Genomic DNA, 24,305 nt, shown 5'->3' with positions numbered 1-24,305 from the left:
CAGCAGTCACTAAGATTCAGGCCATTCAGGGTATATCTACAAAGCAAAAAAAGCCCATGGCTGTTGACTCGGGCACATGGGGCTCAGGCTGTGGAACTGATTCACTGCTGTATAGACTTCTGGGTTTGGGATGGCATCCGGGTTCTAGGACCCTGCTGGATGGGAGAGTCCCACAGCCCAAGCAAGCTCAAGCCACAGGTTCTTCTTTGCTGTGTAGACATACCTCAGTAGCGTTGGTGCACATACATTAGCACATGTAACATTCCTGCGTCTCTTTCCACAGAGATCAGGAAGAGAAGGAATCTCATAACAGAACATCATTTTCTGTTTTTAATGAGTGTTATTTTACTCACTCACTTTGGGAATCTGTGTTTTATTAGTTTTTGGATTGAAGACAAATGCACAAACATAAAAAATAAGATATGATGTTTGGTTGTGTGAACTATTTTTAAGTCCAATATTCATTTTACCATAGGCTTGCTGTTCCATAAAATGAGCCCTTTATATTGCAAGAACTACCATAAAGTCCTTTTCTCCTCTGCACACATGGAAGTTATTAACGTCCACTGTTTTATTACAAACATTCCACTGTTCTAAAATAAACAATTCACACCTATTACAAAAAACCAAAACAAAACAAAAATGCCAAGTCTCACACACCCACTCCTAGTCTGCTAATGAAAAGGAGACAGCTGTGTGCCGTCACCACACTTATGGAAATGCAGCCCAAAATCTTTCACTATCTTCCCAAGTGGTCTCATATACGCGAACAGAAGAAACGACAAAAGAACTCTGCAAAAACCCTCAAGAAAGACTTCTGTGGCGGATGAGAAGTTACTCAGCACCACCAGTTGAGAGTTGAAAGAAAAGAAAGAATTTGAGTGGCTACCATCTTCCCTGGCATGGCCCACAGTAGTGTCAACACTTGTGAGATCATCAACAAATTTAAACTGATCACTGGAGTTTACCAAAGCTAATGATTTTTTTTCTTCCTACACTAAATAAGAAAGCTCTTCATCACCTAAATTATGGAGTTTCTACCCATGCCTCCATATGATTGGAAATTTATGAAAATCTATTCTAATTTTACATTTAAAGATTACTCTTTTTAATTTAATTATTCATTCTCACAGTTGCTATTAAGAAAAGAATTGAGGAACAAGAGAGTAATGAGACACCTGTACTTTCAGTGTTCCATAATGTAAACTGAATTACTTTAGGCAATTTGCTTAACAATTACAACAAGTAAACATTTTAAATTAGTTTTAGTTTCTTCACCCAGTGCACCTTCTGCATGAAAATATTGAAAAGCAATTGAAATGGTTTGTATCTTACCTTGAATTTCTGGATCTGAGCTTTGTGTGTGGCCTCTCTTGCCTTAGCCAATGAAACATTTAGATTTTCAATTTCAGAATTAAGTTCTTCATTCTTTAGACAAAAAGAAATACTCATGGATGCATGAATACAAGTATCCCCAAAGTGACAGTGTCAAAACAAAGATCTTTCTAAATGGGCAGAGCTGAATAATAAATTATCAAATTGTTTATTTGTTCACCCAAAAGGTAAAACAAAAAAAGTTATAAATCACTGAAAATGCCCAACTGAGCTTTATATATAGAGAAAGCAGTACAATAACTCTACATACAAGTTCAATAACGTGTGCTATATGTCCACAATGTTCCACAAATATCTGAAGGTGGCCCCCAATTACCCTGGCTTTTGTTAATATTAAGCTCATTCTCACCACACAAGGTATTATAAGCTTGTGCCTTTCTGCCAGCTCTACAATTGCTTCTGACGATTCAGTAAGAAGCTCTCTTTTCCCATCTTTCAAGAGCAAGTGTATCAGCTCAGAGATGTCTCTTTTTTCCATGGCCATTATCAAAACCCCAGCCAGTACACTCTGATTTCAAATAGCAAATATGACTTACAGTCTTCCATAGAACTGTTTGAATTTGCACTACTGGCCTGCTCCAAGGCCTACTCAAATCAACTGAAAGACAGTGGCTTCAGATGGATTAGTTCCAAATTACCTGGATACTTCTAACCAGAAACATACAATCAACATACCTCTTTTTCCTTTGTTTTTAATGCAAGAGTTAGGCCTTGAATGGTTTTATCCCTTTTCAAACCATTTTTCTTTTCAATACTAAGCTCATTCTCCCTCTCTCGTAGTTCTTCTTGAAGAGACTAAATAGATTACATTAGGTTGCACTAAGTTAAAAAGTTCATACTAAAATACACCATAAATGCACAGTATGTATTAAAATGCACCAGCTCAGGCAGTTCTTACATCTCATTAGTCAAGCCATTAAAGCAGACTATAGACCAACCCTAAGATGTCTCCTTACAGATCTGTGACAGGAATATGACAAAGGAAAGCTGATCTACCAGGATGGGCATGAGTATCAAGCATACTATCTCAATATTTGATGAGTTCTCCTATCTACTTTGCTGTTTGGAAATAGGCTGAGCCTTTGCTTTGTCTCTCAATACAACAAAAGAAATTTTGCCAATGGTTCCGCATTAATCCAATTTGAATTACTAACTCTTTACGTCTAAGAAAACATACAAGGAAAAAAAAAAAAAAAAAAAAGACCCCAACATATACGTTATAAACTTTCAAAGAGAAACAAGTTTTAAACATACCTGGATTTTTTTTTCAAAAAAATTTCTCTCATTTCTAAGTTCCATTTTAATAGCCTATAAAAACAGAATAGTTGTCACTCTAAAGTAAAAATACTTTAAGCTTTTGGGTACCATCATTAATCATTAAAAATCAGAGAGTACAGACTCTTCATATACAGACTCTCTTTTGTAGCTTGTTAAGAGAAGTATGCCTCCAAACCAAGTTAGTTAATAAAATTTATAGCTATAGGACTCCAACATTATTGACAAGACTATATTGTAGACTTCTAGAAAACAACTTTCTCAAAGGAGATCTTTCTACAGAATTGCACTATGGAAAACTAAAGAAAGCCATGTTCCTTGATGACACATGACAATTGTGCTTGACAAGTTAACAAAAATGCATTTTTAAAGGGGCAGTTATCTATGACAGCAGGGCACACTTATAAAGTCGATTTACTAAAAACTGCTCCATTTTAATTAAGACTTTTGAGGGGGTAAATTTTCCCCAGAAAAGAGAGAGAGAAGCAGCAGCAACTTATACTTTTACATATCTTTAAGACAGGGGCTCTCAAACTGGGGACCAGGACCCCTCAGGGGGTCACAAAAGTTTATTACATGGGGGGTCGTGAGCTGTTAGCCTCCACCCCAAACCCCGCTTTGAATCTATAATTTATAATGGTGTTAAATATATTTTAAAAAGTGTTTTTAATTTATAAGGGGGGCGGGGGTCACACTCAGGAGGTTTGCTATTTGAAATGGATCACCAGTACAAAAGTTTGAGAACCGCTGCTTTAAAGAGGATAGTGCAGTAAAGGTTATTTATTGTACCAGTAATACCAGTCAAATCTCTCTCATCACTTTTACACCCTGAGAAAAGAATACTGTTTCTAAAGTGGATATAGCCACAGTCACCAAATAATAAATGAACTGATTTTGGCCCTCATGCCATAAACTGATTTTAAAAGAACTATGTTAAGCCCGGTGAACCTCAAAAATGATATTCTTGATCAAATCAAGCCGGGGTAGATCAATCCTCATTTATGGTTTGGAGAGAGCCTTGAAGACATCAAACTAGCCTTAAGACGTGCTTCTGTTTTTCCAATGTTCAAGATAGTGTTTGACTTTTTCCACCAGGCACGTAAAATAGACAGGTGACTGGTACATAGTTCCCTCTGTAGAATTTGGGGGTTGGTCTTCTCTATTTCCATGAGACCTGGTTATGCCTACCTTTACTATCAAAGCCTCCCATCCAGACCACAACAGTGAAGAGATCATTTTAACTGTCATGTGACATTCTGTATTACATAAGGAGAGTTCTCTATTAAAGGGGAAAGCCTTAATAAGAATTACATGCCTATTGGCTTCAGCTCAAAACATCTACAGGATTATTTTTGGATATCTATTATGAGACAATGACATATGTGTTACAGAATTGTGTAGAAAACATAAAATTACCCCCAACAATGAAACAAAAACTCTGCGATGTGACATCTAAACAATGAAAAGCACAAAGTGTAGTAGTGATCAACACTGGCTGCCAAAGCTACAAGGTGACCAACGAAAGGAATTTGGGATGGAGACGTTATAGGGTGGAGGAGGCCTCTAGTCACTTATTTACAGTTATCCTTAAAAACTTTAAAATCCTAAAGCACGTGAGATCTGTAACAGTCAAGTTTTCAGTCAGTTTCCTCACCTCTATCTCACTATCTTTTTCATGCCTCAAAGCAACAGTAAGTTCTCTGATTTTTTCTGCAGGTAAGTTCCCATCACAAGATTCACTTTGAGACTTTTCCTCTTCAAGGTGCTGAATTATAGCTTCTTTACTTTTCAGAGACAGAGTCAGTTGCTCTATAAGTCTAAAAAATCACAAGATGTGGATATTAATTTTGCATCATCATCTAAAACTAAATACCAAACCACTGTGGTAGATTTTATGGGCAACCTTCCATAAGAAAAAGAGAACTGGTAACATTTTGGAAAGCACTCTCAAATTACCAATCCCCTCTCTTGCCCTCCATAGTAACCAGAAAACTTAGAGCAACCAACTAATAGATCAAGTCATCTAAAAATAAATTTTTTATTTTTTAGTAACAATACTCTTCAAGTACACCTCTACCTTGATATAACACTGTCCTCGGGAGCCAAAAAAATCTTACCGTGTTATAGATGAAACCACGTTATATTGAACTTGCTTTGATCCTCCGGAGTGCGCAGCCCCACCCCACCCAGAGCACTGCTTTACCGCGTTATATCAGAATTTGTGTTATATCAAGTCGCGTTATATCAGGGTAGAGGTGTACTGGTAAGAAAGTAAAATGCTTAACCCTTTCATCCTAACATTTTCCACATGAAGATTACTGTATCTAAATGCTCTCTAATATTTAAGAGTCATCAGTACAGACCACTTCCTATCAATTTCCATATTACACACAAAGTAATGAATGGCAGAACATGTATATATTAAAATATAGCTGGAAGGAAGTATGTAAGCTAGAGCACATTAGAGTTCTAATGTCTTTGCACAGCATGGGATGACAAATGTCAGTTACAGCCCCTTCCTTAATCAAGTGCTTGTATCACATCTAACTTACTTCTATTGATTTAATAAAATAAAAATAAAATAAAAACACAACACAGTTGAATCTTCAGCCCCATTTAACAGCAGTTCCCAAACCACTGTCCATGGACCACTAGGAGTCTGAGTTCTTCCTGATAATCTACCAAACAAAATCTTTTGATCAAATAACGGAGGGATTGGGAGTACAGGTAGGTCCAACAGACACATTCTCCAATGAAGTGGTCTGCAGACTAAGAGCTGGAGATCCACTGCCATGTAGCAAAAGCGGTGGATCACCACCAGTGTTTGGTGGAATAACACTTTGAAATGAAGCCTCCCATAGTTGTGGTTGTAATTCAAGACTGAAGTTCCTAGACTCTTACATTGCCAAACCCACACAGAGTGAATATTTCAGCCCTTACAGTAAACTTTCTCCTTTAGTTCTCAAGTTTTCTATGCCCACAAGTATTTGCACTGATCCAGCATCCAAGCATCTATACCTAGTAGATCAATGCAATACTGGACCATAAAAATTGAGACAGACATTCTGATCACCCTGTTCTCCCACAATTTAGCAGCTGCTCTCATACAAGCTACTAGAGTTAGAAATTAGCGCTTTACCCAATTTGAACATCTCAGGAATTATCAAGCATTTGTTGTATTCAGTACAGCATGATTTAAGGTAAAGTATCAAGACTTATTAGGGCAAGTTAATGACTTATGCCACTAGAGAGTTCAGATTCACAATTTTCCAACATTTATATCTGACAATTTATGAAATATCACACCTAAACCTGTTATTAGTCCAGCAGTCTGTTTTAGACACTACTGCAAGAACACACATAGGAAGTTAAAGGACTCGGACAAATATGTTAGTAGTGTGGACCAACTGTGCAGTTTAGCATCCAAGAATCGGAAGAGACATTTGTTACAGTTAAGCCCATGAAGACAGAGTTTAAGAGCTCCCCTAGACTCTCACTGACAATTGAAAACTTTTGCCAGGACCTCTGCTGACTAGATATACATTTTCATCACAGATATTCACAGAACCTATGAAGTTTTAATTGTAAAGAGGAAAAATGCACAGAAACTGATATTCCTCCTCATCGCTCCCTGTCCCCCCAAGTTGTCTCTACGTTCACATTGCCTCGTGGTCACCAACTCACGATTCAGGCACTTTTCATCTCCCATTAACTCAAAGACCTCCAAAAACTGACCAAAGCATCTACAGTCCAAACTGCTGCACAGTATTTTCTATTCCTGCTAGAATTACTAACCTCAATGGACATGTCAATGGGATTGACTAGCATGTGAACACCATGAAAGCAGGAAATGGGTACAAACATACAAATCATAGCCCCCTCCCCCCCTTCAGCAATGGCTCAATAAGCATATTATTCTTGCACACAGACAAAAAGCAATGTGGCCACGAACATGCTTTAAAGCAGTGCATGCGTTTCTCGGTCACATGCCCTTACCCATTCTTCATTTTCAGACCACATTTAAGGCTCAATTTTCCTATGAAACGTGTAGCTTGTAACACTGGTTGCTGTGTCTGTTCAACAACTCGTTTTACAACACATGTATTAACGCTCTTGGATCTCAGATATATCTGAGGGTAGGATCAAGCCCTTAAAATCTATTTCATATTGACTGGTTTGTTTTTATCACCTTTTAATAATTAACATTTTCGATTAGTTAGCAAGATTACCAACAGAAGTCCGACCTGTCTTTTTCTGGCAGTTCTGTAATACTATCCAGCTCCTTCAGATGCGTATTTGTAACTCCAGAGAGTTTTTGTTCGACAGCCAATCTTAGAACCTTCTCCCTCTCTGTCACTGCAAAGGCTTTTTCCACTTCTTCTTGGGCAGCTTTAAGATTCTGTACTCAAAATAAACAAGCATAAGGCATTGGAACATTAAAACCCAATGTTCAGCAAGTTCTTCCACACTACATTTCCCTTCCCAGCATTGTATATGGTTAATCATTAAGTTTAACATCCTCAACATACTCTGCACCTCTAGTTCACCCTTCACTAAGATCTGCAAGTGCTCTGTAAACATTAATCAATGAACCCTCAACACGCACCCGTGAGTAATGAGTATACAATCTGCATTTTACAGATAAAGAAAATTAGGTATAAAGAGGTGAAGAGACTTGCAGCAAGTATGTAGCGGACCTGGAAACAGAACGGCGTTCTCCCAGCTGCAGTGCTTTGCTTTTTCCACCAGATAATGCAGGCATATCCTACAACTCTTGAACTTGAGAAATAAATATTTACAATCAAAAATCAAGGAGATGTTAAATCAAGGAAATGTTTTACTCTGCAAAAGATCAAATCGATAGTCATAGCTATGAAGGAAGCAAGAAGTGCCCTTTCCAATATATATTGTCCGCACTATTCACCAAGGACTGCAATCAGCACACGCTGCCCACAGAGACAATTTCCTCCCCAACACCAGCCAAAACATAGGCAAGATCTGTAAATTCTCACCAAATTCTTCAGGAATTTTCTGATGACGTTGGCTGTGATAAAGAGAATACATATTCTCCCAGAGTACGTGAAGCAACTGATCTTAGTCGTTATGTTGAAAACAACCAAGTGGCTGGACCACTGTCTAACATATCCTGTAGCCATTTCCCCAATATTGTCTTTGTTTCCCTATGTACTTCTCAATCTTCCTTACTCCTCCCATTCTCGCCTTTGTGCCTTCTATAAGCATTGCTCCCTATGCCCAGAACAGTCTCCCTGTTATCTGCCAAGTAAACTTATCTTTAATTCACTGGTGGGGGGGGAGCACCTCTTTAGGAAATCCTTTATCATTAGTAATGCCCAGACCCCTCCACTCCTGAAAAGTTGTTTTACGTCTTGTGTGTATTTATTTTTAAAACAAAACCTCTTCAGGACAGAGAACATGGCTTGGCTATATCCTTTGAAGCTGTGTAAACTTACGGTGTTATATAAACATATGACTAATAATATTCTTATGTTTGTCTGATTCAGAAGCATAAAGAAAATTGGCCTCAGAGGCCCACACAATTCTTTCCAAGTTGTATGAAAACACTAAAATAACCTTGATATGAGAATATTTGCCAATCTTCCGTTTGATGAAGTTCTAGGCAAACAATGGTCTGATGGATCCTTTTGGCATAGAGAGGATTCTCTCCACCCACTGACATTAAGTTAATAACACCAGTGAAGTGCAAAAGAACACTCTGAGAATATAAATGTTAAGATTCCAGCAAACTAATGGAAGGTTGGAGTAGCTGCTATCCCTCTGAAGGAGCTCTCTCCATCTAGGGAAACTACTAAGTCATCCCAACAGAGACCACAATCCTGAAGCTCTTAACAATACCTCTTAGAGTATCTCTTTTTTCCTGAGTGGGAGAGTATACACCTTTGGAATATGTCAGAATGCATCAAGTATACATCTTTTGGGAAATCTTTTCTCAGAGAAGGAACTCGCACCCACGCACAAAATCTCACCCTCCTGGACAAATTATACAAGTTCCAGGTTGTGATATGTTATCAATATATGCTGAATATATATTTCTGGAACTAAGTACATGCATTTCCAGCAAAGGGCACTTAATATAAATTTGTTTGCTGAGTGGTTCTGCCTCCCTTCCTGATGAGAAAACACTTTTGTTTGAGGAGGGAAGAGCGAGGAAGGGACTGTCAGAGAGCTCCCAATGTCTGGCCACTCAACTGTGAACATATGTCCCAGAACAGCAGGTTTTATCATAAATTAGTTGGGAACACTTGGGCAAGCCCCTTGTTAATCCTTCAGAACCATATCAATGACCAGTATTTGGCAGAGGTAACCCGTCACTGACGGAGGAGTTCAAGAAACTTTTGCTAAGATATCTTCTCAGAGAGACACAAATTAATGTGCTACCGGACTCCTGCTGCAGTCAACACCTGGCAGATGAGATGTCATAATCCAATTCCCACCAGCACCAAAGCAGATACTGGAGTGGAAGGCGAGTGAGCAAAATACAAAATAGTACCTCTCAATCCATCTTTCTAGAAATAGGTATTGCAGGTGACCTGTCACAACCCAGTCACATATACTGAGCACAAACTTTAGAAGTCTCCATGTCACAGACTCATACCGGTATATAAAGGTCTCTAACACTAGAGTTACTGGACCTGTAGAAAGACACCACCTCTCGCAGCATGGTTATCACTTTCCTAACAAAGCAAGGAGACTTTGCTGGCAAGACCTTTCAAAACCCAATCCCTCACTACCCCAGGTATCACAGATAACCTTTCACCTCTCTTGCAAAAGCCTACCTTGCAAGAGATGGACTCCCCAACCCCAATTAGGAGATAATATGCCTTGTTCTAAACATACCCAAAATCCATTAGAGGAGTAAGTACTTTGTGGGGCTCTGCCCATCTTCCACATTCTGAGATTTAATAATATTTGACAAAGCTTCCCCAGTCACGGCATTTATTGTATTTTTATTCTGGCTATTTTTCCAGTGAAGCTGAAACAGCGTCTCTGAAAGCAGCATTTAAGCAGGTCACAGTGCTAAATATCTGAGCTGAGAGCACAAAGGCACTAGGGAGCTCTGCACAGCAGAGTCAATAACTAATTCAATTACTCTTCAATATTGGAGACTTGCCTCTTCCAAAAGGTTTATTCTGCTGGTGAGAATTTCTTCCACTTGTTGTACTTTCTTACGAGCCTCTTCTTTCACACGCTGTATTTCAGCATCACCACCTTGAGCCAAGCTTTCAACTGCTTTACTGCAAGAACAAGATGTAGAAATCTCTACATTTAAAAGAGTGCAGATCATGTTCCTAATTAGTGCTTGTATTTTTGAGAAATAAGGTAATTGGGCATCTTTCCTGTTTTTACATAGGTGACAGACACTGAACTAGCACGATCAGATTATGGCTGCACAGTATGATGCACTTAAAGCATGGGCACGCAGATTATATGGGCAGAGGGATTCCAATGTACCTGCATGTTCTGTATGTTACTTTAAGGATTAAATATACATGTCCACATTTATAGAACAATGATTGGGGCATTGTCTCTGCTTGATGTAAAGCAATGAGAGTTCTCCATACAAGTCTTGTCACAGTTGATAAGAGCCGTTTATCACATTTATATAAATTATCGAAGAAATGATACTCTCGATGCTTTTAAAGCTTCAAAAATTATCTCAAGCCTCTGGCAATGTTAAATTTCTACAGAAAGCAGCATTACAACCGAAAATGAACTAGTTGAAGGGTACACATATATATAAATCCCTACCCAATTCTCTTTTCCCTAGTTTTGAGTGCTTTTTAAAAAAAAAGACTCAAGACTTGCTTGGTGTTTCTTATGTAATGAAGTGGCAATCCTACCTTTATTGTGCTTTACCTATTTTTCCTCAATTCTGCTTCCCATCATGAGCTTCGGTAGTGCACGATTCCCTACACTGACCAGCAATATGCCTTGACAATAATCTGGAGGGACCATATTTAAGGGTAATTGGGTAATTCAGTCTTCGGGGCCCCATTAGAAACTTGGCCTCTCAGGCTGCCAACGAGAGGACTCATTAGTGACAATTTGATACTTTGTGAGGTGAACTACACAGAGACCTACTTTCATTGAACAGATGCCACTTAGCAACTGTTAGATAGTAACAGCTTTCAGTCACTACCAGCCTGGATTGGTTATCAACCAGGCACCTGGAGTTGAAGAGTTTTATATCCAATTACCAGTCCTCCCAAGCCATCCACTTTTTCTACAATACACATCTCTTCCAGCTTATACATAGATACAGTAACATTCACAATCAAGAATCTGAACAACATACTGATAAAGTCAGAATCGAGTTAAATATTCACTGGATAATACCAGTTGGAAGAGCTTATTCTAATCAAATTTACTAGCAACCCAGATTTTAAAAAAATTAATAATAATGAATGTGCACATTTTTTAGATTTTTGAAGAACGGGAAGTGGCATGTTTCACTTTCAATCAGTATTGAACTAACGTCCCACCACTGCTGACAATGACACTTTAGGTACCATCTTTTGGATGAGATATCAAAACAGATGCCCTGAGGACAAGTGACCATTAAGTTCTCAGGACATCTTCATCTTTTACAAGTGTTGGGATGTTAAGCCAGTCCCAAATTTTGGCAGTTACATTCTATCTACCTGAAAATACTCCTGGAGGTTCAATACGATATGATATTCTTCACTGCCTATTCTAACTATGTAATGGTTCTTTGTGCTTTTAAACAATCACTGTATTTCACTCCAGAGATAAGTGAAGCAATTTCTAAACATGAGTTTGCAAAATCCTCAGGGATCCTCATGTATGAAGGGTACCAAGACAACTCATTATATACATGGCAAGTTCTTGGCAATCCTAAGTTCTAGAAAGGTTGCAGACCCTGAGAGAGACAATATACTTACGAGGCTTTGATGAGCAGTTTTTCCCTCTCCTGCAGGTCACGTTTCAGACTTTCTACCTCAACCTTCAGCTCAATATTCTACAACACAAAGTTAGATGACAAAATGCCACACAAGCCAATGCAATGCAAAGTTCACCCTGCACATTGATTACATTTTCCTGTAATAGGCAACAACAAATTCAAAAACAAATTAGGTGCAGAGTATGATGGAAATAGGAAATTACTTCCAATTCTTAGCCTTCAAAAGAGTCTTTATTTTACAAGACTTGAAAATAGTCTCAAAAGTCTCTAAAGCTTCTTAAAAATCATAATATTAAAACGCCACAGTATATATATCACACAACAACATTAAAGACTATTTTCCCTTTTACCATACTCACAAGAAAATTTGTCATTTTTTAAAAACATCAACCCAGTTACCTTGAGTTCTTCACAGCCATACAAGTGGTTTTGCCTACACACGCTATTTAGGGCATGTGTATACTACAAACCTAAGTCAACCAATGTTACATTAACTTACAGCCACCATATGTCCACACTACCCTGCTTGGGATGCCAGTGCGTTTCCTCACCAAGAGCATTTCCACTGACCTAAGAGGTTCCGAAGGGGCTGCCTCCTGTGACTTGCCCATTCCCCAGAGGGAGCAGGGGTAGGAGGGAAACTGTCCAGGGCTTTCATGCCCTTTCCCCGCCAACCCCAGCTCCCAGCTGGGAGCAGGATCCCAAGCCACCTCGGCTTCTTGGCCCAGCTCCCAGCTGGGAGCGGGGTCCCAAGCCGCCCAGCTCTCCAGGGAAGCAGGGGCTTTCTTGTCACTTTGACGTCTCCTCTAAGTACCATAGCAGGAAAAATAACTAACATTCAGAAGATGTATGTACGACATTCGGGTGGTGTAGGTAGCAGACTTGACCTTTCATTTTCTTCCTGCTATGACTGGTCTAGGAGATTACATTGTGAACACTAACCATCAGTGATATAACTGAATGAGAAGACTCCAATAATCACAAGAACAAGGTATTTAAATTAAGATTTCTGAGGAGAATGACGCTCTGATTTATTGTTTTAATAATTTAATTGTTCGTTAGCTAGTACTGAAAAATTGAAGTTAATCTTTCATATTGTATAAAGGTCATTTTAATCCCTTTATTATTGCATATAATTAGACTGGAGAAGTGAAAAGAACTGGCAATACTGAAATTTCCAATAAAGGATGAACATCAATTTTTCAGACAGTAGAAATTGTTTGGAAAGATACACAGTTACCTGCAATGATATTAAATACCTACAATTTTGTAGATGTCTTCAGTTGGACCATCAAATTTCTGCTGCATTTGCTCCTCCAGAAAATATATACGAAGCTTTAGGTTGAAGTTTTCTTTTTTCAGGTCAGTTATTTGCTGTTTAAGAAGAGAAATAAACTATGCCACGTTTCACAAGTAAAATTGATATTGTATTTATTTTAGTTCCTCACAGTGCAAAAGGCAAAGTAATAAAGATCACAAATTAACAGACCATGAAGATATGAGATGTTAAAAAAAAAAGTCCCTACTTAAAAAGTTATCCAACAATAGAAATGGAGACAGTCATCTTGACACCATCCTAGTCAAAAGTAATAAATTAATATTCTGCAAGTACACTAGAACTGTGGGACCATCTCACACGCGCACTGCCCCCAAACTATCCTCCCTTAGGCTACTTCTGACACTCTAAACCTCTGAATAGCTTTCAAATCAGCTGCTTCACCCCTTACATCGATCCAGAGAGAGAAAAAGAGACCACCATCTTTTTCCTCTTCTCCATTATCTGGAATTCCTCTTGCCTAAAAACGCCCCCCCCCCCCAAAAAAAAACACACTGGGGCAAGATCCAGAATAGGTAATACACTTGCTACTAAATTTGGGACTGGATAAGGGCCAGTATCTTGAGGCTAGAAACACCTGCTTTCTGCTTACCCATGGACAGCTAGGAATCTATTCCACCCACATCACTTCTAATACTACAGCTCCCCACAAGGCCATGAGACACTGGCCCTTAGGAGAAAAAACAGCTATAAGATAGGGTTTTTTTTTCAATACAACATAATTTAGCATGACATTTTACAGACCAGAAGGGAATGTCCCTGCCCCCAAAGAGCTTACAAATCAAGTATTACAGTAGCCTGGCTTTACAGACAAAAGAATTTTAAAAAATTAGGTTTAAAATACTTTTGTAGTAGTTATTTTCCTATAAAAAGGAAACTTGAACAAAATACATGAAAGTATGGGGTATAAAGGTTTTATTGGTAAACGCTTGGAATGTCTCTACATCAATCTTCAGGCAAAGCCAGGAGTAAGTCTTGTCATCCCAATCGAATGCCAATGAACGCTTTATCTACAGAGTCACATACTTTACAGTACAACTGTTAGCGTATAAATACACGCAGGGTATTAAAACAAGTCATCTTGTACCTGTGTCCTTTAACAATTGTGACTTAACTTTCCCAATAGGAAGAAGGCATATTAGTTAATGATTTCATTAAAGAGAAAGTCTCCTTCTAAATTTTTTAAGAGGCCAAGCATGAAACATTTATTCAAATAAAACAAGTGCCTCCTGCCACCTGCTTTCTGGAGAAAGAAACTGAATATGTAACTGAGCAACTAATAAAATATTTATATAGGCTTCTCCAGAATGACAGTGTTGTGCAGCTTGTAAAAAATTATTAACATCACAATTTTTTAAAAGATGATTAGCCTGTAAAAGTTAGAGTTTTTTCCTCAAAAATAATTAATTCTGAGCCTAAAAATGCAATCTCTTCCTCTAGGCTGAGTCGTTCTTGCTCACTGAGTAGCCTCATCGTTACTTCCACAAGTAAGGACCACACAAGGGAGCTTGGGTTTTCAGGACTGGGCCAAAAGTGGAAGGTTATCTACTTTATCAAACTTTGGAAGTCTTCACTCCACAGTACTAAAAAGCAAAATGAATGATCACAAAGAGTGATAGAGCCAAAGCTTGTCTACACACCAATTTAGTTGTGTTGTTGCATCAATTTAGTTAGACCAATGCAAATCTGTGGGAATACACAAACCAATTTAAGCATTCACACACAAAGTTGCAATGATTTAATTAAACTGGTGCAACATCACACCTTAGTTAAACCAACACAACTTTGTGTTAAGACCAAGTCCTAGAGCAGTGGTCTCCAAACTTTTTATCTTGTGCTCCCCATGCTCCTGTTTACACCCCTCCGAGCCAGAACTGGGAACGGGCACACGGATGGGGATAAAGGGACCAAGGCTGTGGCCACAACTGCGGGTGGGGCCAAGGCTGGGGCCAGGGCCAGGAGCAGAGCCTCAGCCAGGAGCCAAGCCCAGCAGCCAGGGCCAGGAGTGGAGCTGGTGGGTGGTGCTCCCTCCCCAGCCCTGTGGGGGCTGGACTGGGCTCCAGCTGTGCCCCCCCCCCAAAACTTTCCTCTGTGCCCCCTTAGGGGGCGTGCCCCACAGTTTGGGGACTTCAGCCTTAGAGCATACGAAGATACTGAAACCCTCTTTTGCAGCAGTCTCAGAAGTCAAGAATTTCTCATATAAGCGATGGCTGTAGAATTGGACCCTGAGGGACCAAACCTGCTCACTTTACTCAAGCAAGTAGTCCCACTGAGTTCAATTTGACTATATGTATGAATCGTACAAACAATATTTATCACTTAATTCTTTAAACTGCCAGCGGATTATTCCAGGTTGCCATTATTTTAAATGGCTCGGACAATAAAGACACTGAAGTTAAAAAACATATGAACGTTAAGTTATGTTAGTGAAACATTTTTCTAGTCCTACGTTCATCACATCTGCAGCACAGAGCGGAGCTAGGGCAATATTAACAGTTTTGGAAAATCCCATCCTGAGTGCAAACAACAATTAAAATGCAACAATAAACTAAGAACTTAAAAACACAAATGCCAAACAAACTCAGAGCAAAGGTAATTCAGTCATACCCAGACTTTTCAGATCACATCATGCAGTTAAAATGACAGCTGAATAAAGGCACAATGTAAAATGTGAGCAAGTTAACACAGCTGTAGGAATTTTAACTGCGTCTCCAGTTTTAACTTATTTTTCTTTAAAATTTCCTTATTTCAAAATGTAAGCAAAAAGGAAATAAACCCAACAGGTTTCTTCAGAGAAACTGACTCTGCGATTCAAGTACAATCTATACAGCCAGGTGCCATACGACAGCATCAGTAGGGAAAATAGCACTTGTCCTTTTCAATTTAACTGCAATTCCACTTTTGCATAAAGCCACTTTTATGCAAAATGACATCTGTCACCACAGGCTGTGGTTTCACTGTACAGTGACAGTTCCTGCCAGCAGAGGCCATTTTCCAACAACAAAACTGTAGTTAAATGGTTGAGAAGAAAAACAAAAACAAAACAAAAAAACAGTCCTTAGCCACGTAACCAGACATTCCTCCTTTCCGCTTACCAGCGCAAAGTACATGGGGAAAGGACATAGTTAAAAAGTCTTTTTCCTTTCTCTCATTTAACCGCATTTCCAGTTGCACACAAAAGCAAGCTTGGTGCAAAAATTCCTTCTGCTGCAAAGAAACCAGACCATACAAGCACTTCAATTCCTATTTCTATGCATGTTCAAACTTCAGACTCTACACCCTAATTCCTTAGGGCTCAGAACATCCTGTGCACCTGCACAAAGAGGGAAATTTCTGTGCATGAATCTCCCCACTGCCCACGCATGGGTCAACTGTCTCCTCTGCTCTGTTCTTCCTCTCTCATACAGGTCAGGGACATCACTCACATGGAGAGCAGCATACCATTCCCCTCACATGTCCTGCAGAGAATCCACTGAAAGGTTAATGCAGCCTCAGGATGCATGCACTGCAGACAGTAACTTTTCTTCACAGCCGCTCTACATGGAAAGCGGCAACATCAAGAATTATCTGTAGCTTTGCCTAAACTAGGATTTAAAGGTATGATGAGATCACACTTCCAAATCATAGTCTAGATAAGGTCTGCAGCTGCCAGAGAACTGGGAGTGGAGAAAAGACCCCTATGAAGGGGATACCTGCAGCCAGCATGGAGGCCCATGCAGAGATTGCCCTAGCCTCTAGCAGAACCCAACATCCATGAGGACAACCTTGAGAATTTGAGGGTTCTGAACCATAGGGAGGAAGGATGGAAATCCTGCGCCTGTTCTGTAGGGAGGAAAACACAACCCATCCCTTTTTTCCTCACATGGAGTCATCTGGGAGAGACTCCACAATGGGAATCTCATGGAGTTTCTCCAACAGCACTTTTCCTTGGAAATGGACAATCTGAATCTTTAAAGTTACCAAGCCACCCCAAAGTGATTACTCCTCACTGGGTAGTCACACGCTGTGTTTAAAACATTGAGCTGATCTGAACGCAAAAAACAGTAATAGTTGTTTTAAGCAGGTTATTCCTACCCCATCTGATATTTGATGGCTCAAAAAAAAGTCAGACAGACAAGGAGTTTGTAATAGCTTTTGTCAAAGCTTTCCAGAACAATTCATGTTTGGACTGACATCAAGCCTGAGAAAGGTACAAGAAGCTGAAAGAAGGATTTAGAATGGAGATAAACACTCAGCCATAACAATGCTACAAAATGCAAACAATGCTAAATTTTTAATCAGTTACACATTTTAAAAGCATATGCCCTAAAAAGTAATTAAGTCTTCTCTTTTGAATACCAGAAAAATCCTACAACATATATGATGGTTTAGTTATGTTACAACCATCCAGGAGATCAGAAATGGCCAGCTTTATTAAAGACTGCTAAATAATTTATTCAGTTGGAATCCCTCACATTTTGGGAAAGTGGCAACCCCTCACCCCCACATTTTCACAAAAAATGTTCATGATATTCCAATGAGCTCCAGTAAAAAGTTTTTCAAACCAAATCTGACAACAATACAATTCTGTTCCACATATTCTATCAGTTAATATGACATTGCCTGTTAAGTCAAAAAGGCATTTCCTTATTTGTGTTACAAACACATTTGGCTAGTAAATCTGATGGCAGAAGGTATTGATATAGCACTCAGCCATTAAAAAAATTATGCTGTCCCTAAATCAATCCACATTCAGTAATTCTTTGAAATATGAGGCTGCCACTGATTCCTTTTAAATACAATTATGATGTCAGACAAATGCCATATATTGCATTGTAAAGATATGCACTAATACTATTCTTTAGGAGGAGTTTTGAACACCGAGCATTGTTATTCAGCAACTAAGATGGGAAGTTTGCTAACCCTAACACCAGGATTTTGCTTCAATCTTGAAAGTTACAGTTCAAAAGTGGTGTTAATCATGGACTTCAACAGAGTTATGCTAATAGACACCAATTGAGGTCTTAGCCCAGAGTCTGCATGCATTTATTTATGGATCTCCATGAAGTTATTGTACATCTCTGTCTTGTCAGTAATCAGTTCCGCAACTCGGTCACTAAATTTTACATTACAAATTTACTTACATTTTCATAATCCTTCATGGTCCGAGCTCTGGTTGGTGAAATTGCATCTTCCGCCACATCCAGTAACGCTAGACATTTGAGAAGACAATTAAAACAGATCCAAATACCAAAGGATGCAAAGGTACAATTTTATTTGGAAGACGTAAAACGCTTATTTTAATATCAGAATGTATTAAAAGCATTAAACACATTTGTCATTTCATGTCCCCTTTTTACATTATGGACTAAATGAGTTATGACAAAAAGCAAGAAAATCCAGACAAAAGATACCATAAGCATTACTGTATAAAGGTGTTGAGCACCAGCAACACCCATTTAAATCAATGGAAGTTGAAGGTGCTCGTGACTGCACAGCACTGTCCCACACAAGATCAAGACTTGCATACATGGAAGATGTAGCAAAGAAATATTAACTACTTCTCTGTGTATATGGATTACAAATAATGAAAATGTTTCTCTCCCATGTACTCATTCTGCAAGAGTCAAAATTTATCAAGGGATGCAAATATGGCACTAAGACTGCTGTTAACATACGCAAACTTTTAAAAGAATGGGAAAAAAGGTTCTATACAAAAGATTCCAAGAAGCCAAATAATACACAAAATGTAACATTTTATATTCTCTCTCTCTCGTTGAGGTGCCAAGGTCAGAGTTGTCACAATTTAGAGGAAATATTGAAATAAGTACTTTCAGAGTTATCAAGTAATTCTATATACTCCAAACAGCCTTTCAATATTCCCAGGAATACCAACCAGAAGCCTTCAAACGTGGAAGATTTGATTAACCTGATGAGATACATAGTTCGTAGAGCACCTACAGTAACAGGATCACAGTCATACTGCAATGTAGGTATATTTCTTATAACTGCTTGCTTTCATATTCAATATTCTTCCAGAGAAGGTATATGTAAATTGCTTTCAGAAGTTAGTTGAAATTCAGTCTACAATATATTTGGCTAAATACATAAAACAGTGGGCAGAATAACATTCAAAATACAAGGCCAAAAACTGGCTCCCAGGACACAAAAAATTGCTATAATTGTGCATTATTAGTTTTCATAGAATCACAGAACTAGAAGGAACCTCGAGAGGTCATCTACTACAGTCCCCTGGCAGGGGACTTGTGGCAGGACTAATTATCTAGACCACTCCTGACAGGTGTTTGTCTAATCTGCTCTTAAAAGTCTCCAATGATGGAGATTCCACAACCTCCTTAGGCAATTTATTCCAGCGCTTAACCACCCTGGCAGGAAATTTTTTCTAATCTCCAACCTAAACCTCTCTTGCTGCAATTTAAGCCGATTGCTTCTTGTCCTATCCTCAGAGGTTAAGAAAAACAATTTTTCTTCCTCTTCCTTGTAATAACCTTTAATATACTTGAAAACTGGATTCATGCCCCCTCTCAGTCTTCTCTTTTCCAGACCAAACAAACCCATTTTTTTCAATCTTCGCTCATAGGTCATGTTTTCTAGACCTTTAATCATCTTTCTATGGACTCTCTCCAATTTGTCCACATCCTTCTTGAAATGTGGCACCCAGAACTAGACACAATACTCCAACTGAGGCCTAACTGGTGTGGAGCGGAAGAATTACTTCTCGTGTCTTGCTTACAACACTCCTGCTAACCCATCCCAGAATGATGGTCGCTTTTTTGCAACGGTGTAACACTTAACTCATTTTTAGCTTGTGGTCCACTATGACCCCCAGTTCCCTTTCTGCAGTACGCCTTCCTAGGCAGTCATTTCCCATTTTGTATGTGTGCAACTGATTGCTCTTTCCCAAGTGGAGTACTTGGCATTTCTCCTTATTGAATTTCATCCTATTTACTTCAGACCATTTCTCCGGTTTTCCAAATCATTTTGAATTTTAATTCTAAACTCTAAAGCATTTGCAACCCTCCCAGTGTGGTATGGTCCACAAACTTTAAGTGTACTCTGTATGCCATTATCTAAATCATTGATGAAGATACTGAACAGAACCAGACCCAGAACTGATCCCTGTGGGACCCCACTGGTTATGCCCTTCCAGCATGACTGTGAGCCACTGATAACTAATCTCTGGGAACGGTTTCCCAATTAGTTTTGCACCCACCACTCCATCTAGGTTGCATTTCCCTAGTTTATTTATGAGAAGATCATGCAAGACAGTATCAAAAGCATTACCAACATCAAGATATACCACATCTACCACTTCCCTCCTATCCACAAGGCTTGTTACCCTGTCAAAGAAAGCTATCAAGTTGGTTTGACATGATTTGTTTGAGAGAAATCCATGCTGACTGTTATTTATCTTCTAGATGTTTGCAAACTGATTGCTTAATTATTTGCTCCATTATATTTCCAGGTACAGAAGTTAAGCTGACTGATCGGTAATTTCCTGGGTTGTCCCTATTTCCCTTTGTATAGATGGGCACTATATTTGCCCTTTTCCAGTTTTCTTGAATCTCTCCAGTCTTCCATGACTTCTCAAAGATAATCATCTATGTTACTTCAAAATATATATTTCAGGCTGTATTTTCTCCCAAATCTGCAGTAAGATGAACACACAGCCACCACACCATAAAGCAAAACATGCTGAATTACTGTCCTCACTCAATACAATTCAGTAATACCTGATGGTAATGCTTTTTTAAAAAACATATGTATAAGGAATCTGCAGTGCGTAACTGGACTACAGCTGGAAAGTCTGGTGAGAGACTTTCACGTGATATCCCTAAAACAAAGCACTAAGTGAACAACCATCATCTTCTCAGATGATTAGTACAACTAGTTCAGGAACAGATTCTGAAAGCTGCTAAATGTCTTGCAGGATCGGGACTTTAACAACAACAGAAACTTAATATGTTGGTATCTTGGACTAACACCAGTTTCTGCAGCAATAGCTTGAATTTATAAAGTTTGCTGGTTTTCTTAAAAGAAACATTCAAAAATCATATGTTGCAAAACTAAAGATTTATTTGCCTCTGTTACTAACGTCTATTAAAAGTGAATAGGACTTTCATGTTTACTTTTCATTATTTATGCTCTTTGTTAACTTTTGACATTTCTACCAGCTGGGTAATTAATTCAGTTTCACTTTGTAATCAGTTTCACTTTCAGCTTTTCAGGGCTGCAATATCTGGATTGCAAATGCTGTGGGAATGATTAATGGTTTGGAAAAATAAGCGATTATCACAGGAACATTACAGAAATGTTTCTATTGGTCTTCAGTGCTGTAAAAACAAGTTAAGACCCTGCAAATAAGATTTTTATCTTTAAAACCTAATTTTGAAGTCTCCTAAAATTAACATTAACGTGTTCTTGATCCCTTCCTTTTCACCATCACATGCTAGCTGCCCTTACCTCCACTAATTCCCAGGCCAATGCGAGGTTCATCTCTGGAGACATCTGACAGTCTGGAAATACTGACGCTGTGAGACAGGAGGCAAATGCAGTGACGGAAAGTTTAGAAACCCTACAAAAAGTCCCTTCTCCATAAATATTTCCAGCATCAGTCCCCCACAGAGTACGTGATAGATACCGAGAGGGGGGCGAGGGATTCAGGTAGCAGCCTAGCACCCCTTCCCCAATATCAGACCCGACAAGATATCAGTCTCCCCCCGTGTCGAACCCATGGGACGGAGGAATATAAACAGCATCCCTGCCCCAGGGTGAGACCCAAGCAACAGCAATCTCCACCAACCTCGCACTTGGGGGATGAGGGGCTTCAATGGCGAGCACTCCCGCCCCTATATCAGAGCCAGACCAGGGAAGAGGGGGGTAATCCCGAGCGCCTCTGCCCTACATGCCAGACCCGGGGGGGGGGTTAATCCCGAGCGCCCCTGCCCCCCCGTATCAAATCCAGCCCAAGAAAGGGGGGATAATCCCGAGCGCCCCTGCCCCCCCGTATCAAATCCAGCCCAAGAAAGGGGGGATAATCCCGAGCGCCCCTGCCCCCCCGTATCAAATCCAGCCCAAGGAAAGGGGGGTAATCCCGAGCGCGCCTGCCCCCCCCCATCAAATCCAGCCTAAGGAAGGAGGGCTAATCCCGAGCACCCCTGCCCCTCCGTATCAAATCCAGCCCAGGGAAGGGGGGGTAATCCCGAGCGCCTCTGCCCTACATGCTAGCCCCGGGGGCCGTTAATCCCGAGCGCCCCTGCCCCCCGTATCAAATCCAGCCCAGGGAAGGGGGGGTAATCCCGAGCGCGCCTGCCTCCCCCGGGAGATGGGGGCGTGAATCCCGAGCGGCCCTGCCCACGCCAGACCCGGGGTGGCCCCCATCGCCCCCAAACCAAACGGTCCCAGGCTGCCTGCCCCGCTCCGCTCCTACCTGCCGCTAAACTCCACGGGCAGGGTGAGGTCCTCCCCCGGCAGCGAGTCCATGGCGGCGCCGAGCCCTGCAGGGACCCTCCAGCGGCGGCGACTCCGGTTGTTATTGTCCGAGTTTGGCGGCTTCGTTGGAATTCAAACGACCGCAGCCGCTTCCGCCATCTTGTATACCCGACTGTGAAGCCGCTGAGGCCGACCTGGAAGGGCACTGGCGGCGGGTACGCTAGAAATCTATGGGGGTGCCGCCATCTTTGCTGAGGGCACAGGCTGGGTTTGTGCGGTCCAACGCCATCTTGACTGAGGGCAGACATTGCGGTAACCACGAGCAGCCGCGTTGAGGACTAAGAACAAAGGAGGTAGTGAATGCTGGCAGTCGCCATCTTGAGTAAGGGCAAAAGAAGGGGCCCTATGAGCAGCCGCCACACTTAACAAAAGAGAGAGGGAGGGTGTGACCAGGCGCCATCTTTAGTCAGGGCACAAAGGTGCGCATGGGAGTCGCCATCTTTAGCCAGGGCACAGTTGGAGTATGAGGTATAGTGTGGAAGTGGTTAGGATCTCACGGTGTGTCACACACTATACAGCCCTCTAAGCTCACTAAGATACTACAGCCACCTCTGGGGTGGACAGCAGCCCTATCTCCACCCTTACATAGCCGGCCCTGGACTTGGTAATGGCCCACATGAAGCACAGGACCTGGGGCCTGGTTCTCAGAGCTGTTGAGCCCCCTCAGCTCTTGAAAAAAGGGAAGGGGACACGATGACCAGACAGCAAATGTGAAAAATCAGGACAGGGGTTGGGGGGTAATAGGAGCCTATATAAGAAAAAGACCCAAAAATCAGGACATCCTGTCACCCTAGAAGGGAAGTATCTCTGAAAGTGAGGCCCTCAATGTCTCATCCACCCCCCAAATAGGGTTGCCAACTTTCTAACTGCAGAAAACTGGCCACCCTTGACCCGCCCCTTTTCTGAGGCCCCACCCCTGCTCACTTCATTCGCCCTCCCTCCATCACTTACTCTGCCCCATCTGTGCTCACTCACACACTCATTTTCACCGGACTGGGGCAGGAGGCTGGAGTTTTTGGGGGGGGGGGGTGAAGGCTCCTGTCGAGGGTCTGGGCTCTGGGCTGGGGCTGGAGATTTGGGGTGCAGGAGGGTTAGGGCCAAGGCGTTCAGAGTATGGGAGGGGGCTTGGGCTGGGGCAGTAGGGTGAGGGCTCTGGCTGGGAGTGGGGGCTCATGGGGAACCGGGGATGAGGGGTTTGAGGTATAGGAGGGGACTCAGGGCTGAGGCAGGTGGGTGAGGGCTCTGGCTGGGATGTGGGCTCTGGGATGAGGAGTTTAGGGCACAGGTGAGGGCTGGGGCAGGGGACTGGGGTGCAGGGGGTGAGGGCTCCAGCTGGGGGTACAGGCTCTGGCATGAAGCCAGGGATGAGTGGGTTCAGGGTCTGGGAGGCACTCCAGGCTGGGGCCGAGGGAGTGCGGGAGGGGATGCGGGCTCTGGGATGGAGTTTGGGTGCAGGAGGGGACTCAGGGATGGGGCAGTAGCAAGGGGATGGAGTGTGGGAGGGGGTGCGGGCTCCGGTTGCGTATGTGGGCTCTGGGATGGGGCCGAGGCTGAGGGTTTGGGAGTGTAAGAGGGGGCTTAGGGGTGGGGCAGAGGGTTGGGGTGCAGGAGGGGATTCAGGGTGCTGGCTCCAGGCAGCACTTCCCCTGGGCGGCTCCCCAGAAGTGGCAACATGCTATTTCATCTCTGGGAATGGATTTAGAAAAAACTTGAAACTATTATACCCAGTTAAAATAAAAGTGTTTAGTACCAGACACTCAAGTACTGCAGTGCAAGGTATATACTTATGCAGGTGCTATAGCTATAGCTAGAGAGATTCATAAATTCATCAGGCCTAAATGGAAC

General features: G+C 41.2%; 1 protein-coding gene across 5 annotated transcripts in view; it reads right to left on the bottom strand.

The window, feature by feature from the left end:
• The window catches only part of CDK5RAP2 (CDK5 regulatory subunit associated protein 2), a 101,082-nt gene extending 78,353 nt beyond the window's left edge, over positions 1 to 22,729 (bottom strand). For 2 of the 5 annotated variants that reach the window (XM_050926882.1, XM_050926884.1), the window contains exons 1-11: positions 22,399 to 22,728; positions 21,432 to 21,499; positions 18,092 to 18,159; positions 12,896 to 13,006; positions 11,613 to 11,689; positions 9,821 to 9,944; positions 6,915 to 7,069; positions 4,325 to 4,487; positions 2,650 to 2,703; positions 2,071 to 2,190; positions 1,336 to 1,428 (exon numbers count right to left, since the gene is read on the bottom strand). In XM_050926882.1, the coding sequence (XP_050782839.1) occupies positions 1,336 to 1,428; positions 2,071 to 2,190; positions 2,650 to 2,703; positions 4,325 to 4,487; positions 6,915 to 7,069; positions 9,821 to 9,944; positions 11,613 to 11,689; positions 12,896 to 13,006; positions 18,092 to 18,159; positions 21,432 to 21,499; positions 22,399 to 22,451 (1,086 nt within the window). In that variant the 5' untranslated portion in view covers positions 22,452 to 22,728. Of the gene's footprint in view, positions 1 to 1,335; positions 1,429 to 2,070; positions 2,191 to 2,649; positions 2,704 to 3,858; positions 3,946 to 4,324; positions 4,488 to 6,914; positions 7,070 to 9,820; positions 9,945 to 11,612; positions 11,690 to 12,895; positions 13,007 to 18,091; positions 18,160 to 21,431; positions 21,500 to 22,398 lie in introns of those variants that run through there. The other 3 variants (XM_050926885.1, XM_050926883.1, XM_050926886.1) reach the window with 3 other exon arrangements.
• Between the last annotated feature and the right edge of the window lie 1,576 nt (positions 22,730 to 24,305).

This window comes from Gopherus flavomarginatus, chromosome 17 (genome assembly GCF_025201925.1).
Source record: "Gopherus flavomarginatus isolate rGopFla2 chromosome 17, rGopFla2.mat.asm, whole genome shotgun sequence".
Lineage (NCBI taxonomy): Eukaryota > Metazoa > Chordata > Testudines > Testudinidae > Gopherus > Gopherus flavomarginatus.
Note: the sequence above shows the minus strand (reverse complement) of the source record. Positions and strands in the feature narration are given on the sequence as shown.